The sequence below is a fragment of the Engystomops pustulosus genome, chromosome 4 (assembly GCF_040894005.1).
Source record: "Engystomops pustulosus chromosome 4, aEngPut4.maternal, whole genome shotgun sequence".
Classification (NCBI taxonomy): Eukaryota; Metazoa; Chordata; class Amphibia; order Anura; family Leptodactylidae; genus Engystomops; species Engystomops pustulosus.
This window is the reverse complement of record NC_092414.1, coordinates 88682105-88703479: the sequence shown is the minus strand read 5'-3', so window position 1 is coordinate 88703479 and position 21375 is coordinate 88682105. Positions and strand designations below refer to the sequence as shown.

The 21375-nt window shown below is 38.8% G+C and overlaps 1 protein-coding gene and 1 long non-coding RNA gene across 15 annotated transcripts in view; one reads left to right on the top strand and one right to left on the bottom strand.

Annotated features, from left to right (window-relative positions):
- The window catches only part of GRIP1 (glutamate receptor interacting protein 1), a 325558-nt gene that overhangs the window by 200941 nt on the left and 103242 nt on the right, over positions 1–21375 (top strand). For 10 of the 14 annotated variants that reach the window (XM_072146657.1, XM_072146648.1, XM_072146651.1 and 7 more), the window contains exon 2: positions 14088–14168. In XM_072146657.1, the coding sequence (XP_072002758.1) occupies positions 14088–14168 (81 nt within the window). Of the gene's footprint in view, positions 1–7369; positions 7600–10358; positions 10426–10458; positions 10646–14087; positions 14169–21375 lie in introns of those variants that run through there. The other 4 variants (XM_072146658.1, XM_072146650.1, XM_072146654.1 and 1 more) reach the window with 4 other exon arrangements.
- LOC140126797 (uncharacterized) lies at positions 1567–10388 on the bottom strand. Its single transcript, XR_011854898.1, has 3 exons — positions 10239–10388; positions 4105–4266; positions 1567–1866 (listed from the first exon to the last, which is right to left on the bottom strand). It is a non-coding gene; the product is annotated as an uncharacterized lncRNA (long non-coding RNA).

Sequence of the window (21375 nt, the reverse complement as noted above, 5' to 3'; positions counted from 1 at the left end):
TAGAGAATTGAATTTGCCTGGTGGGCTTGCAGTTGTTATAATATGCAGCAGATTGCAGTCCTGGAGGAAATTGTCACACATGGAATACAATTGAAACTTCTTCCATAATTCCACCATAGATTTCCATCACCTCTTTTATCTCAACGTATACTCGGAGCTTCACCTCTACTAAATGACTGGAAGGCCGGAGCCTATTTAAATATGAGATTACGTTTAATAATAAGATATCTATTGTTCCCAAAATTTCCAAAACATTCCACATTCTTATATATAATCCCATATTTATGTCTCTGATTATGTTTTCTATGTCGTCTATTTGATATCTGTAGTGATTTACTAAAATAGTTTGTGATCATTTAGATTTTTAGAACATTGTTATATTTTACTTGACTGCAGAGTTTCCTTCTTAAGTAAGAGGGTAAAGAGCCCTAATGCACAGCCGTTCTAGTGTGTTTCTCTATAGTGGAGGCTGACCACATAGACAAACACGGGGAGAATAGTTGTACTAGCTAACTCTGACTGGTGAGTAGGCAACCCTTGTGGTCCATTCCTGGCTATGGTCTTCTGTTAGCATTATTTTCTAACAAAGATCTTATCAACAGCCAGCCTGTCTTTCTTTATCATATTAACCTACAAAAACTTCAAAAAGGTACCCAAACACTGTACCCACTCGCTCGACCACAGGGTCAATAGATATCCACCAAAACAAAGGCAATAGAACTCAAGAGTACTCAAGTACTCTTGTTTTGGTGGATGTCTTTCTATAGCTGAAAGAAAGGGAAAGGTAGAGACACAAATCTGTTTGAATATAATGCTATAATGAATATAAAGAGTATAGCCAGAGAGAGAAGGATTAACAATCACTGCTCAGAGTTTTTTTTTTTTTGTCAGCCATCATAAGGTATGGAGGGAGGATGAAATGCAGGTTTTAATAGCACAATTTAGAATGTTATAAGTCCTATTGATTAGCTTTTATTAGCCCTTTCTGTAAAAAAGAATGCATCTGATTGCTGGCTCCCAATGGTTGACAGGGGGAGCTCACTCCCTAGGCACCTGCACCGTGGTGTCTAAGGGGTTAAACAACCTGGATCAGAACTTTTCCGATTCCAGGTGCTGTGATAACAAAGCAAAACACCAGCAGCAGAAGGACACAATGTCCAGCAACCTTCTTCTGATGTGGCACCATAGAAAGGTGTTTCATAAGAAGAGGCACCTTTGACGGTCGACGTATAAACCCGATACAATGTTTGTTAAGGTGTTAATGAAGTTTGTTGGAAGAAAGTTCACAACAAAACCCCCACAGCCTATAAAAAATCATCTCAAACAATAGTTAATCTTTAAATAGAAGGTACTTGAGAGATGTTCAGCTTACTAGTTTTGACAAACGTGTAAGATAACAAAGGCTTGTTAGCTGAAATGTTTCTACCTGGATTTAAACCACTAGTAACACTGACAGAATGGAGAGCATCAGACTATGCAGGGACAGAACCCAAATTGATGACTCTCTAGCATAAATTCCCTGATTGTGTAGAAACAACTGAAAACACAGCAAAAGATGAACTGGAATTCTTTGGGAATGCTACTATTTAATTGACTGCCAAGTTGGAAGAGATGACGGTTCCTCCTAAAAGGGGGTTTCCATCCAAAAAGTTTAATGGCTTCTGTTCCAAGGTTTACAGTGTCTGCTGGTCTGGTTGTCTTGGATTTGTCTCACAGAAAATGCCCGCTCTGCCAATCTGTCTGAGGCAGGCTACCTTTGCAGTCATAGATCAGCTGAGAGACATTTACTTTCATATGCTGTGTGTGGAGATTGTAGAAGTAGACACCTTTGTAACAGGAGTGGTAGAGGTTGGTAAGGTTTTTTTTCTGTCAATGTAAAAAAAGAAAAGACAGTTAGTATATTGGAAGGATATGGAAAGTGCTCTGAAGATCACCTTCTTACAATTTATACAATACCATGTGACTATGGAGACCATCAGGGGCGTAAATAAAGTGTTAGCAGCCATAGCAGCCGCTATGGGGCCCACAGAGTCAGGGGGCCCCAGCATCCGATGTGAGGCAGTAAAGAATGAAGTATGTGCACCATTATATACATATTATGCTGCACATTGTACAGCATAATATGTATATAACAATTGTGAAGTATATATGATGTATATGTAGATGAGTGTATTTATGCTGCATGCCTTTATATGGCAGTGTATATGTGATGTGTATATGCTGTATGTGTATATGGTGTGTACATTCAGAAGTCTGCAATGGGGCCCTGCCTCTCCTAGATACGCATTTGGAGACCATTATTTGGGGTTCTACAGTAGATAGCTAAGGGGGAACAAATATAAAGCTGTGAAATAACACAAAGCTTTTGTCTTGCCTAATGATCTGAATCTGTCTGTTTTACTTAGTGGTCATATTCTAAGAACTCTGTCAGGATAATTCAGAGGATCTGGCACCATTAGAATGTCACAAGGATTTGGGGAGGATAAGATTTTCGTGCTGGCTCTGATCCTGTCATATTATGGCAGGAATGTCACAGGGCCAGTATTGAGTCTTGCTCAGCATCTTTAAATGAAGAACCGATCAGTGCATGAATTCAACAGACTGCATTACAAAGCTTCAGCATTAGTGGTTACTAATGTCTAATATGTATTTTAGGACTAAGGATACTACATGGCATACAAGACCTCTGTCTTATAGAGTACAGTCTAATTTTCCAATTTCCTATTACTTACCCTTTAATATAATGGTTTTAGTAAATGTGATGGGCACACACTATTGTAGATTCTTATGAAAACAGGGAGTAGAAAGCCCAGGTTATAGGATCGAATGCAGAGATACATCTTCTGAGGTGCTTTTGTAATACCAGAGTTATTGATATTGCGCTCAGTAGAGTATAGGTACTTTCCATGAATTGTTAGACTTGTAATTACACTGTGGTATTCTGTCTTGAAGAAGGTTATATTACCTTTGGGCTCCTTCAGTTTTCTTATTGATCAGGAAATCTATGAACTAAAGCTGACCATTGTTGAAACAGCTTGAATGTGAACATCCCTGACGTCTACGTTTCGTGATAGAAGATAGATATTTTAGTGCATTCAGCTTGTTTAATATCCGTTACTTATATTCTTCACCAACATTTTCCGGAACTTATAAAGAGATTGTTATCTTTTCCATTACTCCTGTCCTCATAAGGATTTCCTGTATCGGAATACACCAAATTCTTTGGATGACTGTCCATTCAAGGGCAGCACCTAAGGACTAGGGCATTAGTACAATCTACTGTGCCACTATTCTACCCCCTAGAACAGTGTTGGAAAACCTATGGCACGGGTGCCAGAGTTGGCACTCAGAGCCCTCTTTTTGGGCACCCAAGCCATCAATATAGCACTCGACATAGAGCTCAAAGAAACATCCTGCAGTCCCAGGCGACTCAAGAAATGCTGCTATTTTAAAGCAACACATTCTTGATTGCTTGGGACTGCAGGAAGAGGTAGAACATGTGCAAAGGGGAGGATTATCTTTAGAGCTCATCCAGGCTTCTTCCTATACAGGGGGACCATAGTGATATGCTAAAACATTAGTCCAAATTTGCCCTTCATCTTTCAACTATTTTCTTATCCTCTAGAGGCCGATATGATTGAAAGTTGTGGTAGAACAGGAAGCAATAAATAACTACTTAAATTGCCGTGCTGGCACTTTGCATTAAATTTGTGTGTTTTGGTTGTAGTTTGGGCACTCAGGCTCTAAAAGGTTCGCCATCACTGCCCTAGAATATATGTTTATTTCATGACCACATGATTGTTTGTTTTTTATAATTTTGCTTAAAAGGGAATTAAGGTAATAAATGGCGTGAAGTATAACTAATGCGCCTAATTCTAATATCTATAGGTTCCCCTTGCCATGTGGAATTTATGATATGTGTGTCATCCTATGTTGTAAACCTCCCTTTGGGTCCTTTAATTATGTCACTTTAATGAGTTAGAGCCAGATTTATAGGTAGTATAATAATCTACAGTATGTTTTTGTCATCTTCGTGCAATTGCTCTTCCTAATGATCTCTTCAAACCAAAATTTCTGAATTGACATATCGAATGTAATATTTACCAGGGAAATTACAAGTCTTTTACTTCTGATCTCCCTTTTTATCTTGGCAGGAGCTCTGCTTCTTGCACATTAACCATGTCTTTCAGTTGGCTTTTGATTATCCCCTGTAATGTCTTTTTTTTAGCTTGATAGGACTTGATCGGGTCTTGGCTGCCTTCTCATCTAAGGAAAGAAAGTTTAACTTTATAGCTTAGTACATCTATTTCTGCGCTCTGGCTAATCGAAACACTTGTGATAATGGCAGTAAAGATGGCATGCACTTTTTCAACAAAACGGGAGATTTAAGGTCTATAAAGAGCTTCCAAATGACTTATTCACAGTCAAAAGATATGTTAAATTATTCTAAAATATGTCTCAAAATAATTTCCTTTCCTTCTTTGAACACTTGCAACATTTACTAAATGTAAATGTGTTTATTTTGTTCGCGTGTCTTCGTTTGACTTCCTGCTCAGTGATTTGCTCATTTAGAAAGTCTTTTAGAAAAAGGTTTTTTATCCAAACTAGGAAAAAAATGTACATGATGATTTAAAAGTGCATTTTTAACTTTTTGTTGCAACAATCCTCTTGTAAATTTTTAACTAGCACATAACAGTAAGTTTCCAGGGCAGCATCACAATATCCAAAGAGCCTTTTGTATGGTTCTTGTACTAATTAATGAGCCATGAGCAAAACACGAAACCTTAATGTAGCCATCTAGTAACACTTTTACCAACTGTACAGTACAATAGACTTAAAGGGGTTATCAACTTTCAGAAAATAATTGATATTGTTTATGTAATGAAAGGTTATACAATTTTCCAGTATACTTTCTCTATCAATTCCTCCATTTGCCAGATCTCTGCTTGCTGTCATTTAACAGGAAACTTCATTGTTTACTTCCTGGTCCACGGCCATGTGATGTGACACAGGTGCACGGCTTGTTATATCACAATGAGTAATCAGAGCTGTGTGTTATAACGAGCTGTGCACTTTTGTGACATCACATGTCATGGACCACTTTTTATCCACTGGAAGTAAACAATGAAGCTTCCTGTTAAATGACGGAGATCTAGAAAACTGTGAGGAATTGATATAGAAAATCTATTTGTATAATTGTTTAACTTATTATTACACAAACAATATCAATGATTTACTGAAAGTGCATTTGTAGGTATAAAATTCAGACTTTTCAAATGGGAATAAAGTGAAAATCATTTTATCCACCATAAACAAATTGCATTGGTATCTGTAATGCAGATTTTTTAATGTTATTGTTGAAAGCATAGGGTGAGCTCTCTGCAACAATAACGCCTAGAGCTATGTGCTGCGGGTTTGTGGAACGCAAACTTGGTAACTTCTATTATATATCTATATAAATGTGAATTGAATTTGTTACAAATTAAGTTTGTATGTTAGATCAGATGAGGCTCCCTTCATGCAGTCTTGGTAAATACGTACAAATCCCCTGTGACAAAACTGTCTGATAGTGTCAGGGAGTACTGTATTCATTGTAAAGGACTTGACCCTCGCTATCTACAACTTCTTAAATAGTAACAGTCTGTCCCAAGGGAACAATGCTACACCCTTTATGCTGTGTAAATCTTTATAAACGCAAGAATAGGATAACATCCAAAAGGCATATCCCTAAAGGCTGTATTTGGCTTCTTTGCACGTGCTAGTTTTTGTACTGAAGTTCAAGAAGTCTTTATATTTGTGTGCCTTTTTCTAAGTCATTTTTCAGCTGAGGATAGTCTTCAAACACTCAGCAGGCTGGAACAGGATAAAGAAAATGGAGGATTCGTGTTCTGCCAAATGAGAATGCCCTTAGGCTTTGTTGAGAATGAATTTGCATTGCAGAAGAAATGAATGCAGTGCTGCCAACCTGCAATGGGTTTCAATGTAAAGTAAGAGAACGTGCAGAACCAGTGTAAGTTCTCAGTCAAAAGCCATTTATTAAGCTTTGATTAAATACCGTTTTATGTACATTCTTAAGGTGGTATTAATGTGCATATAAAAGCATTAAAGACTAAACTTTTGGAAGGATATGCCCTCCCTCCTCTGGTTCATGCTGCCACCGCACACTTTTGTTCCTCCACAGAAGGACTACTGTTGGAAAAGAGGTGGTGCAACCTTTGGACAGCAGCCCTATACCTTAACTTGGTATTCAGAGTCGGCCCATAAGATCGACCCATTTATTTTTGACTATTCATTGGGTGATAGACACATAGGAGGACATTTATCATACGTCGGTATATGACAAATTCCCCGCCACATTCCTCCAGCCTCTTTATGTATCTGGTGGCTGGTTGTGGCACAAGCCATTTCAGGTGCAAATTACTCCAGAATTCTGGCGCAGACAAATTAATAAATCTCCCCCAGTGTGTCTCCAGCTGGATCTCCAGCAAATCTGTCAGTGTAGACTATGATGTATATAAAGTACTTAAATCTTAGAATCTTATTTGCTTTAATTAAGCTGCACCATAAATTATGGAAAATGTTCAACCATCCAACTTATTTTGTGTTTTCAGTTAGACTTTTCCCCAAAAAATGTATGTGGCACGTGTCTGAAAAGCATATTTTCAGTTGTATCTATGAACGGCTTTATTTTTGCAGGCTTTTTAAATTCAGGTAAAATCTCAAATTTACATCTGAGCCAAAATGTATATGGCCAAGCTTTGTTTTAGGAGGGGCCTACTGCAGAAGAGAACAGTCGACTCTCCATAAAGATGACAATAATATTGCAGCAGCATAGGAGATTTGTGGTGTTCAGTCATTGACTGTCGCAGTAGCTAATGCCTGTATTTTATTGCCTCCTAAAAGCTGTTTTCTCTGCTGCTCTGTTGCTGTATAAAACCACAGCATTAAGACATATTCTGGAGGAAAGTGCTGTCCAATAAAGGCATCTATGACTTAGATACAATTATCTGGTACTTTATGGGGTCGGAGATTTGTAACGGGCACCTCTCGAGCCCTGTTGGCTTAGGTGCATGATACCTTCCACTTACATTAAAGATAAAGATTAGCAAATGCATGGAATGTATTTCAGTATGTATTATATACCTTCAGTATCTATGCCGTTTTCTCATTTTGCAAGTATTAATCTGCTCCAAGATGAGAGGAGGAGGAGGAGAAATATCAATGCAGCAATGGATCTGTTACAGCTGCCAAGTATCTGCATGCTGAGACCAGGAGCTAAATTAAAACTAGTTTGTGCAGCCTTGGCTCTGAGCAGGGTTACAGGCAGACATAAAGCATTCTGCTGCTCTGCTCATTTCACTATACACTATAACTCGACTTGACACGCATTCCTTCATAGTCAGTATGGACTTCCACAGATGCTGATGTACAAATGTATAATGGGGTCGAGGCATAAATAGTTTGCTTTATGGAAGAAGGCCAGAAGAGGATATTTTGAAGGTGGTAGAACATCTAACTTTAATGAGTTTGGATTGTAAAGCATAGGGTTTGTCATGGCCCTTCTCTGTGGCATTACTCAGAGTATCCAGCTGGAGACTGGTAAGTCCACTACATAGGGTTTATTACTATAATGACACATATTACATTAAGTATCCTTAATGTTAAGTTTCCTTGTATAGACACTTGTGTTATTTCTCAGTTTACAGCTGTTCCCTTTGCATGAAGCAGTAATGAGAAAAGAAAAATGTTGCAAAGATGTTGTCCGCACTTGTACTATGAAATGTAAAGTAGATATTTTATGGCATGTTGTTGGTACAGGCAAACACATACATTTTGTCTAATCTACTATTGTAGATTAATTATAATATACCCTATTTTGGGGACTATAATATGCTTCCTACTATAAGATGCACCACAGATTTAGACTTCCAAAAAAGGAAAAATATATTTTACCCCAATTAAAATATCCCTGTTGGCCGCTCAACAGCACACACAGCTCTGCTACATCCATACATTCACACACATAGCCCTGCTACATCCATACGTTTACATACATAGCTATGCTACATGGATACAATTATACACACAGGTCTGCTAATCCATTAATTCACACACACAGCCAGCTATACACACAAACAGAAATAGGAGCACTCAGCACTGCTATACACACACATAGGAACACACTGGGCACAGCGACATGCACTGTGCACTTCTATACACAGTGGGCACTGCTACATACACTAGGCCCTGCTATGCACACACAAACACACACTGACTGGGCACTGCTATACACAGAAACACACACACAGCTCTGTTACACACACACACATAAGGAACACACTGGGCAACCAACTTCCCGCTCTTCATCTTACCCTGTCCCAGTCCTTAAACCAAATCTACCACATTGGAAAAGTAAAAAACATCTAGATATACTCACCTCCACTCCTGTTCATCTTGATCCCAGCACTGTCCTCTGCTAGTCTTGACAAGGTCACCTAGAAAGACTTACAATTAGCTGACCGGAGCACGAGGACATGATGTCCGGCACTCCGGGCTGCTAATTATGCATGCCCCTGACCTCTGGACTATAAGACGCAGGCACTTTTGAGGAAGATTTCTTCTTGCTAAACTCACAGAGCTCAAGAATTAACATAAATGACAATTGGTCCTGTAATTTAAAACAACAAAATTGTCACGACAAAAGCGATGACAAATACAATATAAGATCATTCCGGTAATGGAGGCTGCAAGGGAAACCTAAAATACATACCCTGTTATCCCAAAAATAAGACGGTGTATTACAGGCGGTCCCCTACTTAAGAACACTCGACTTACATACGACCCATAGTTACAAACGGACCTCTGGATATTGGTAATTTATTGTGCTTTAGACCTAGGCTACAATAAACAGCTGTAACAGTTATCACAGGTGTCTGTAATGAAGCTTTAGTGTTAATATTGATTCTTATGACAACCCAACATTTTTAAAATCCAATTGTCACAGAGACCAAAAAAGTTCTGGCTGGGATTACAATGATAAAATATACAGTTCCGACTTACATACAAACTCAACTTAAGAACAAACCTACAGACCCTATCTTGTATGTAACCCGGGGACTGCCTGTATATTAATTTTTGCTCCTAAAGAGACACTAGGTCTTATTTTCAGGGGATGTCTTATTTTTCCATGAACAAGAAATTACATTTATTGTTGAACAAAAAATCAATTTCTCTAACATCCTTATAACTCTACAAACTCTCAAATGACTCTACAATCCTTATGACTCTACAAACTCTGAATTTCCTGCTGTATTTCTTGTGACTCCATTTCTATTATGATCATTGGCCCCAATCTCTCATGTTTAGTAAAAGCACTTCCCATAAATGACCCCTTCTTATCCTGGTAGCTGCTGGTATCACATTTGCAGCGCAGCAGCCGGTGATTTACTTCCATGAATTCTTCCCCATGGCACAACCTTCTGCAGCATCTAAAAGATTTCCATATACTAATGTATGGTGTGGGGGGAGGTGCTGCAATAGCGGCCGCTGGGTCTTATTTTCAGGGGAGGCCTTATATTTCTAAGCCTGAACAATATTGTACTAGGTCTTAATTTTGGGGGATGTCTTATTTTAGGGGAAATAGGGTATTTTGTTGACAATCGTGATTATTATATCCTTCTTATTAGACGAATATTGCCAACTACAGGCAATAACACAGGGACTGTGGTCCCTTTTTTGGTCCCTTTTTTTTCCACTAAGCTATTTATAAACAATATACATGATTAATTAAAAAAAGAGGGGGAAAAAACATGTCCAGACAGAACAATTTATCACATACAATTAATAAATCCACATATTATAACCGGAAAAAAAATCAGAAAGTTTTTTCCTGGGGATCTAGGTGATCAATCCATAAATTCCATAACAAAAAAATCACCTTGCCCTTTGCTCAGGAAAAATATGTTTTCAAAGAAGGCTAACTTTGCTTGCTGCTTCCATTTGGTAATGCTAGGCAATGATTTGGATGTCCACAATTTCAAAATCTGTAGCCGAGCAAGCAAAATAAGTGAAGTAGATAGAAGACTTCCTTGCAAATGATAGAAGGCACCCAAAAGTGGCAAAGTCAAATTTACGGAAATCGCAGAAGAAAACAAATTATTAATAAAAGGAAAAATCTCCTTCCAGTAAGGATGCTGTATTATGACACTTTTTGGCTTTACATTGTACAGGAAAATTACTTTATAGTAGAGGTCATCTGTTGTCATCTGTCAAAAAGATTAATGCAGTTGATTTTGATCAGTTTAATAACGGGTTTCTCTTCCTACACAGCAGTTAATGGCCTGGTGTCAGAAGAGATATCCTTGTACCTATGAGATGCCCTCTGATAAGAAATCCTGGATTGAGTTTATGTTTTGCACTTTTTAAGTACATATGAAGTAACCACTTAAAGACTTCTTGTACCAAATTTTAGAATTGTAACGTGGGCATTTTTAAACCATTGTGGTGTTTTTAGTAGGCTACATTCACATCACGTTTTATCAATCTGTTCAGCATATGTGCCAGGAAAGGGCCCAGTGTATAAGCTCTCTGCAGAAAATACTCCGCAAGCTACATTTTTCCATCCTGCTTTCACCTCCTGAGCAAGGTATACACTCAGCAGAGGCCACAGTAACCCTAGGGAGGGCAGACACAACTGTATTTCATCCCTGTCCTCTGCTCAGTCACTACCACTCCTACCTCCTACAGGAGGGCATATCCTACTGTATGAATGTCCTTAGAACAGAGGGTTAAAATATAATGTGAATGGATCTATAGATCCATGAAGTAAATTTTGAGCGAACCAGTTAGAAATATACCACTTTCCAAGGGGCAAACTGGCAAGGTATTTTGCCTTGAAACTTATTGGTGAGCGCTCCCTCACTGGGCAACACAAAATAGTGGAGCCCCAGTGAGTGAGTTGTATGCTCTGCTGCTATAGTAATCAAAGCCTCTTGCAAATAGTAAGGCTTTGTTGAGACATTTAGCATAAATGTAAGTCTCCGCACACCCCTATCTAGCATGTCTGATGGAGTGCAAGAGCAGCAATAGAGATTCCTCCTTCTGTGACAGTCGCTGGGGAGTAGAGGGACCAAACAACAAGTGGAGCATGAAGAGAGCAAAGCTCAGCAGTGTGCATCTGCTAGATACTTCAGGTGAACAATGGGATTCAGCTCCCAACTGAGAGCCAATGACTCCCGTAACTCTGCCCCTAAGGGTACATTCAAATCGCGCTGGAGAGGAGGAGGAGCTGACCCCTCCCCCCTCCATAGAAAACAGTGGCGCACGGCCGCACAATCGGGAAAAGATAGAGCATGCTCTATCTTTTACCGGTATATGGCGCGGAACAGTGCTGTACCGCCGTTGTGCCGCCATTGCATCTATGGGGACACATTTGCGTCCGCATATACGTCCCCACAGACGGGCGTGTGAATGGGCCCTAGGGGTGATAAAATCAAGTTAAAAGAAGAGTGGATCTGGGTGGCTGCCAGCCTGAAAATAGCTATTAATACAATTAAATAGGGAACCGTTTGGGAGCCAAAGGAACCGGTTCTTTTTGGTAAGCTGACCTAAATGATCCAGCTCACTAAAAAGAGCCGAACTTCCCATTACTTGTCATTAAGTAAAAGCAAAGAATACCCATGTTACCAATTAACATGCAAAGTATTAACATGCAGACATTAGTGTTTTGGTGATATTATTTAGGTTTGTTTTAATTGTCTATGTACAGTATTTCGTTGTTATTTACAGTGAATATCACAACTGTATAAAATGGGAGCATTATCCAAAATCAAAATCACATTGCCTTTAAAAGCAGTTAATCTCACTTCACATTTATCTAGTAAAACACTTTAGTTAAAAAATACCCAATTTCTGCCCCCCACTATACTAGGAATAGTACCCGAGTGTTAATTTGTAGTACACAGAACACCCGCTCCATAAAGATCTGAGAAATCTTTAGGGGTATTTTGGGAATGTACAATCTGATTTAGAGGTATCACTAGCAATCTACTTGTATGGGTAATCCTCCTTCCTCTTCTTTCCGTGGATATTATCCACATCAACTTTAAAAGCCTCCTGCAGACCCACAAATACATCCAAAGACATGGTGCTGTTTATGTGTATCTGTACCCACGTCACTCCACTTGGGTGGCGGGTGCACCAGTAGGTAGGTAGTAGGTACCACCCCGATCCAATAAGAAAGAGATAACTTGGCACTCATACACAACTCAAAGTCAATGCATGTTTATTTACATTACTAAACTCTGCAATTCTCTAGACACTTCACCTCAGCAGTGCCACAAGCTGGTCATCACTTCTTTCTTCCATTCATCCTTCAGCAATCTGAACGGCAAACTATGTGGATTGCTTTCTGATGTAAATAAACACGCATTGACTTTGAGTTGTGTTGGAGTGCCTAGTTATATCATCCTTACTGAGTTTGTGATGCTGTTCCTGGAAAAGGACCTTTTGCCTATCCTGAGCAACTCATGTCTAAATATGCCCCATAAAGGAGACATGGGCATCAAAGATGGGTTCCCTCCATTTGCAGTATGCTCCTTTTAGGAAGACAATTGAGAGCCCCATTGAAGAGATGGCTTCTATTCAGGTGTACTCATACCATCCTTTACTATAAGGATAGCCCTCCTGCACGCAGTGATCTCTAGACAATAAGAATGGGGGAATAACCCTCAGGATTTTTTTTTCCTTTGTGTATCTTACTTTTACGTTGATATTTTCTATTTAGTTAATTCATGCTCAAATCTAATATTAGCCAACCAAAAAGAAACCTCAAAAAAAGGGGGGAGGGAGGGGTCATCACCCAATGCACCCACTCGCTCGGCTCAAAGAGCCACCATTATACACCAAAAGAAAGAGCGAGAATACCATAACAAAGTCACCAAGTAATAAAATATGAATATTTTATTTAGACAGATTAATAATACAATAACGAGAAATATGCAGAGACACTTATAATATGGAGAGACCATGAAACATATCACATTGAAAGAACATCTGGCTAAAAAAGTAGGTAGATAAAGAAGCTACCACAGCATGTATGTGCATCTGGCAAGAGACTGAGACCAAAAAAGAACCATATGGACAATACCAGTTATAACATGTCCACATGGATAGAAGAATAATTGAATAATAATGGCAAGGTAAACAGGGAAAGAAGGTGTTGTTAGATTCTACCGGTATCTATAATTTTGAATGATAACCAGCAGAAATGGAAATGCAAGAACTAAAAAACTAGAAATAAACCACAATCAGGCACATAATTCAGACCCATATACCTTGTGTCATCTTGCCAGGATAATCACAGACACGCCGTGGTCCAAAAACCTCGACGTACGTTTCACCCTGCGGCATGCCTCCTGACGAAGCCGCAGGGTGAAACGTACGTCGAGGTTTTTGGACCAGTCCTGCTGATATGGATACTAAAACAGCTTTCCAGGGCTACTACCTAACATTTTTTTTAATCACAGCAGTTCCTTAAGGCAACAGAAGTGGGAGTGTCATAGATATCTTTGGAAAAGATTTATCAAGACTTTTCCTCCACAGGTATCCTTTTATAAATACGCTGTACCAACCATATTTTTTATTTTATACTGTATACCACAATAAGTCCTATATAAGACCAGCTATTGAGCAGGCTGCTGCTAGGGGTATAACTTCTTTTTATTATTATTCATGGATAAACTCTGCATAGTATTTTCTACACTTTAAACCTTTAAAAAAAACCTTAAAAACCTGTTCTAAGCAGATAACTTTGATTCCTGTCACATTATACATGCTTTATGTTCTATTATTCACATGCAATTTGAGATGAATGAAGCTACCCCAATTACATGCCATTTAGCGCAATGTACTTGCAGTGCTTTGCCAGACATAACTATTACACGTTGCTCTACAGATGTCAAAATAAATGCAACACTTCATTTGGTGATATGTACTCGGCTTCTTTGTCACATTTGTCACTTGTAAGAAACGCATGCATTTATCAGCAACAAAACCATTGTTTCATTTTATTTTATTTTTTTTCACAGATGAAGGTCCCTATACAAAGTCTGCCTCCCAGACGAAGGCGCCAGATGGTTCCTTGGCTGTTAGAAGACAAAGCATTACCGGTAGGTACACACTTATAGTATGATGTATGTAATTACATGGATAGTGGTCTTCATAAAATTTGGAAGAGTTGTCCATAGGCATATCATCTAGCATTCTAGATTGTTTGGGTAAGTGTGTCCGCGCTAGTTTTCTTAGATGGAGACAACGCTACTGGAAAAAGGATTTACGGATGCACTTGACTGTTGGGGTGATCACCGATGTGGTGTGAAGGAAGACATTTTTATATATATATTTACAGTTTCTTCTGCGAGATGCACTTAGTGAAATAGCTGTTCTGGGTTTAAATCTGTCTGCTCTAATGAGTGTGAAAAAGCAGAAGAAGATTAAAGCAGTAGCGTGAGTTAGATACTGCCTCTAATTGACTGTACTGCTGCTGAGAGACGGCCTCCAAAGATTCTCGGAAATATAGTCTGAAAAATATTTTGCAAGGCTAGATGTAAACTTACACCCAGCTGGTATTCTCTGTCACTTTGTTACACACGACAGGCGAGTGGTGTAAAACAGTAATGTACATTTTCTGAATGAATAAAGCAGAATCTCTGTTTCCAAACATGCACCCTGCTGGAAAGCAAACCTGTCTCGCTAGGAAGCGTCAGCATCATTTACAAGGAACAGTCTCAATTATCAGGATTGAGATGTGACTCTAATACAAAGTATGGATAATGTATAGAAATACTCTGTATTATGTCTATGTATTGTACCTGATCTGAAACCTCTGTATCAAGTACTGTATAGAAATCTAATAAAGTGTATAATTCTAGAATATACCACAGAGCGAAAATCACCTTGGAGGAGCTATTCTTAAAGGGATATTCCCACAAAGACAAAATTCTTAAATATACTAAGGATGGAAAAATAACACATTCTCTAATTCAATGTTCAAATGCAGAATTTTCCTAATATTATCCTAACCTGTCCCTATCAGTCCTGATCATGTATATTTTGGTTGTTTTTAGATACAACCATGAACACAGTCCAGGCTATTGTCGGGCAGGTCTTCCTGTCTGGTTAGATTCCTTTACACATGAACACGCTTGTTCTGTAGTGCAGGAGCATGGGGAGGAGGCAGAGAGCAGCAGAGCCGGAAGCAGCTCTACAAGCAAGATAAACGTAGTGACTGAGGGGAGTTGGGGCAGAGCTCAGTGTTGGTTTTATTGGTTAGACAGGAAAGCAAAGCTCTGATGTGGAAGTTTTATCAGAAGTGTCTGAGAGCAGAACTGTTAGTTTACTTACTTTTGGGCATTGTCCCATCTTACTGTGCACTTATTATTCTTATATAGTGTGTTATAATTTGTACTGGCTAGTTACTACCGTTATGTGTTATACACACAATTTTATATCATTTGTGTCCGTTTATGTATGCTGTATTATGTTTGGTTTTTAACATCTATTTTGATTGAAATAAAGTATATTTATGGTTATTATTTGTTTCTGTGTTCTTTCGAACCTTTTTTTTTTGGTAATGTTCTAGTAACCAGTCAGAGATCAGCTTTCATTTTCCCACAGGTGTTAATACAATTAAAGCTGAGCTCTGATTGGTTACCCTATTCGGGTCTTATACTTACCCTGTTAAAGTTAAGTATAATTGGTCAATCCCTTTAAAAAGAACCTGTCACTAGCAACAACTACTCCCCCACCACCAACCACACACAGTACCTTATACTTGTCTTTGTACATGTCCCACTGATGCCTCTATGAATGGGATTGGAGCCACTATTCTTTTTAAAAAGGCTTCTATTGATGTCCTCTGTTCCAGTCAGGATGGTGAGAGAGCTACAGTATACAGTAAAGCTACCCCCCCCCTCCTCACTGACGCTGACACATCTAACTGGCTGAAGAGAATTCCTGAGTGAGGGGTGAGGAAGGTAATTGATTTATCTTCACATAGGCAGCGTCACTTTCCCTCCCTTCACTTTCCCTCCCTCCTTCCTGACAAAGTTCTTAATGATATAGCAGAGCAGAGTAACCCAAAGCCACTGTCTGTCTCTCACCTGTTCCCCCTACCTCTCAGGAATTTTCTTTAGCAAGTAATATGTCTCTTAAGGTTCCTGAAAGGCACTGTGTAGCATTTCCTACCATTGATAGTAAGTAAACAGAGTTATATATGTCCCCATATACTAATTCATTAGTGGCAGCATGATGGTAGCAGTGAGACCTGTCAATCAAAAACAGGGAGGCAGGACAGCGCAGGGAACAATGAATATGTAGGACTCGCTTACTATGATTGAACTCACCTCAGGTGAGTTGCATATAAGTATACAAATATTTTTAACATTGCAGCGCTGTAGGGGAACTATGTAGGGATAAGCGCAATTTTTTTACGTATAGTTTTTATTGAAGTATTTATTTTGAGTGGGTTTCCCTTTAAGACTCAAGTATTTAGTGGTAAAGATGGTATGACAAATCACTGCCAGTCCAGCATATTACTGCAAAATGCTTACAGGAGGTAATAATGATGTAGTAGAGATCTGCTTTATTAGGCTCTATAAAACTGTACCAAAGAACAACATGTAAGAACCACTGAAACTTTTTGCTTTACACAGAAATAGAAGTGCTAATCACCCGCGTCCAACAGAAAACTATAGAATTTTGTATTTAGAGTTAGATGTCCGTCTCTGTTTTGTCTTATAGAAGTGTCCCAACTGCACCAACCCCGTGCATAAAGCGCAGTTTACCTCATCCTCAGCTCGGCGATAGCAGGTCCTCTTATAGAGAAGCTTTTCCAACAATGCACATGTGTTCACATTTTCTATAAAACTAGGTTGAGGAAGGTTTTACAAGTTTCTTTGCTGAGAATTTTGGGGGGTACATGGTGCAAGTGTGAACTTCAGCACCACCTCATACTTCCTATTTACCTGTGATCATATCTGTCTTCTTTACGCTATCTAGTCCAAGACGGCTCAGTTTGCAACTTTGGACAACTAACTTCAAAGGTACAATAATCTTAGGAGAGAAATAATAGGAGAGAAAAATAAAATTTTCCAAACTGCCCATTCTTCCTAGTACCTTTCTACAAGAATCTATCCCATAATCCTCTCCATATCTTACTCTAGACTGCCTCTCAATATCTTTTTATAGTATCTTTTTATCATAATCCATTATATTGTTTTCCAATTCTAGCCAGTTCACAAATGAAGGGGGGAAGGGGGGGGGTCTGGATTTCTTTACCACTAATAATCTACTCAGAAAAAGTCACCTGTTAATCAGAGTTATGGTTCCGTTTTCACTCCAAACATTGCTTCTATCATAGTTATGGAGACTCTGTAAACCTAGGGTAATTACCTTCTCCCAGTAGGGGGCTAGTTTAGGAAAAAGCCATTTTAAGTAGATATTCTGCACTAGCACATGTTATGCATTCTGCCTTTTTCCTTAATTTCATCCTACATAATGTACTTCGTGAATAGTGAAGTCTACGTATGGAACCATCCTGTGATTTTTCACTTATTGACACCTCTTTTGTATTTTTATAAATTCATTGTCACAAAATCTCTCTCCCAGCCTTTTTTTAATTGGGGGAGGGGGTCACATTCCTCTTAGAATGTCTCCTTCTTATAAATTAAAAACATTTAGAGACTTCTATCTTTAATCCACCCCCCTCCACTGATATTCTGATAAATCTAAACATCCCCATTTACCTTATATACTCGAGTATAAGCCTAGTTTTTCAACACAAAATTTGTGCTCAAAAACCCTAACTCGGCTTATACTCGAGTCAACTAAAATAAATAAAGTCAAAACTCACCTTTCTGACATCACCTGTAGGTCCTCTTCTGTCTGGGACAGTCTGAGACAGAAGAGGACCTATGGGGGATGTCGGAAAGATGAGTACAGTGTTATTTTTTTTCCTACTACAGGGGCTGGGCAGGCTATATGCTACAGGGGCTGGGCAGGCTGTATGCTACAGGGGCTGGCAGACTATATACTCGGAGGCTGTAACCAATGCATTTCCCACCCTCAGCTTATACTCGAGTCAATAGGTTTTCCCAGTTTTTTGTGTTGAAATTAGGGGTTTCGGCTTATACTCAGGTCGGCTTATACTCGAGTATATATGGTACTCTGTTTTAAGTGATCTACTGAGATCCTACCTTATTTTCTCTGATATTTTTTATCTGTTACAGTATTAAATACCCCAATTGAAATATCCTTTTGATATTTTGCCATTCTTTGAAAATCTACCAACTTTTATCCAATAGTGTACTAACGTAATAGCGAGTAAAGTAAAGAGCAGTGGTGAGAGGTACATTCCTGCCTTGCTCCCAGTGATAGAGGGAAAGCCTGTAAATGGTCCTGTCCAGGTGGATCCTAGCTACTGGTTTTGGTAAAAGGCTTTCTCCACTTTCAGAAAATTTGGGCCAAATCCGAATCTCTGCATTATTTTCAACCCTGTCAAATGCAAGCTGTGTCCAGCGACAGTTCACCTCTCCCAGTTGCAGGTCAGCATGCAAGCTATGAACCCTTTCAGGCATGAACCCCTTCTGGTCGGGGTGATTACATTAATTTCTTCAGTTGCTTGTCTGCCACAGTTTATTTACTGTATCAGGTTTGAAACAATAAAAACATTGGAGTAATGTGTGATAATATGTAATAATGGCATATCTGATTATACTGGCGATTATCCACATGAGACCGGCATGAGTCCGTCTTTTCCCCCTTCCAAAAGATCTTCATATCTGCATAGTCATGGTATGGTATTTTGGATGGAACCTGATCACACAGCAGAAAAAACCTTGAGTGATTTTACAGAAGCTTTTAAATAGAAACATGAAGTGACAAAAGCAGAATGCCAGATGTTCCAGCTCAAATATTAGCATTGAGCTATGTCCAGAACACAGGATCCTAAAAGAGCTGCTGCTACAACCTTCTGTCTTATATTTATATAGCTTGGAAAATCTGGTTCAATGGCTATGGGCAAGAGGTTGATTGTGGCCTGTTTTCCCAGTTTAAGGAGTATTCTGTTTCCTGAAAAAAAAATAAAACGGAAATTTAATTATGCAAAAACATTTTTTTGGATGTGATAATATTAGATATATATGCAATTTGTTCTATTCAGCAGTATAGGGGATTTTCTACTGAAGCCTATTGGATTAGGGTATAAATGTATGACCACTTGGGGAATGGCATGCAATTTCAATGACTGGGGCTTGCGGACATCCTCCTACATCCCCCATGTGAATGAGGTAGTAGTGGACATACTTGTCGACATAAATTTTTCTTATATGTCACTGCAGGAAGTAGCCGTTCCAAAAGTTTCACGGAAGTGAATGGGGTGCATTGGTTGAGCAAGGACATCACCAGTTAATTGAGTCATGGCATTCAGGAGCAATTGGGAACTGCCATTATCTTCAAGGAAATTGACCTATTACCAGTATGTTGTTCAAGCTGCTGAACAGCTTCTAGGTCATGTTTTTTTTTATTTTCAGGTTGCTGGCATCATCCAGAAATATCAACTTTGAAGCGAGATGTTCACTGGTTTTATAAAGTCAGGGAGGCGGAGAGTCAAGTAATGTTAAATAAAGTTTTATTAAGCACTGCCAATAAAGGCATTTTTAAAATCGACATTGTCTATTGGAAGTTGTCATCATGTAAAAATGACCTGCCTTATGACAGGATCCTTTTAATTTTTGGTGTCCAGAAACTAATCCCTTATCCTCTAGGTGAAAAAAATGAGTATATGTTTGTGTGTGCCTATGACTGGACACATCTGTGCATATTACTTTATATGCCCTGGAAAAAAGTTGTTTTGCTGACAGCACTTTTACATCAGTCTATATTCTTGAGTTGTCTTAAATTGTATTGACAAAACTCAAAACTCCATTATAGAAAACTATTTTGTACCATACCAATACTTAGAACTCTAACCAGATGCACATTGTTAAAGAAACTTAAATACTTGATTCAGTGTAAGAACCCAAAGAGAGAGAACTAAAATCATTTCCTAGGTATATTTTCAGTGTATCAGACTGCATACAAACCCCTTGTGAAGTCTGAACATGCTGTCATATTTTAACCCACTCCCTTTAAATAATATTAACATACACACAATATTAACATAATTTGGGGATGCTAGAATTTTGCTAGATGTATCGAAGACAGAACTAAAAGACTAGAGCTGTTTTTTACATACATATAGCACATTTGGTAATAATACATAGCAAATTATTCCCAATTTCTGTTGCTCTAATGTGGTTTTATGTGCTCCATTAGTATAGTGCCTATACTACACAAACACTGCATTTGTGCCCAGCCCCCAGTGACCTACATGTGCTTTACACTACTTTGTAATGTTCTGCATGTAGCAGTATGGATGTTGTTCAGCAAGGCAGGACATGGTTGCTTTTCCTGCCACTTACTAGCTTGTAAGCTGTCTGAGGGATCATATCCAGAGAGTTGTGGTCACTGATTCCTACTCAGAATGGTCACCAGTTATTAGTGGTTCACCCCAGGGTTCTGTGCTTGGTCCACTACTATTTCATTTATTTATTAATGATATAGAGGTAGGAATTAATAGCACTATTTTTGCAGATGACACTAAGATGTGTAGTGTAATACAGTGGAAGATAGTAACATATAGGGCAGTGATGGCTAACCCATGGCACTGGTGCCAGAGGTGGCACTCAGAGCCCTTTCTGTGGGCACTCAGGCCATCACCAGAGATGACTCCAGGTATCTTCCTGCAGTCCCAGACAGCCCAGGACTTGCTGTGCACAGAGCTATTTTAAAGTGACAGCTCGACCTGGGACTATTTTCTGCTTTATCGGTGCCTCAGGTGCTGGTATCAATGAAAACTGTGACAGAGAAGGGAGTATAAATCATAAATTAAATTTCTGTGTGGGCATTTTGCGATAAATAAGCATGTCTTATTTGTAGGTTGGGCACTCGGTCTCTAAAAGGTTTGCCATCACTGATATAGGGAGTACTGAAAGTATTCAGACCCCTTTAAATTTTTTTAATGTACGCTCTCCACCAAATCTTGACAGAAAAAAACATAAATGTAGATAATTTTACTAATTTATTGAACAAGAAAAACTGAAATATCACATGGTCATTAGTATTCAGACCCTTTGCTGTGACACTCATATTTAACTCACATCCTGTCCATTTCCTTCTGATCCTCCTTGAAATAATTCTACTCCTGCATTGGAGCCCAGCTGTGTTTAATTAAACTGACTTGATTAGAAAAGGCACATACCTGTCTATACAAGAACT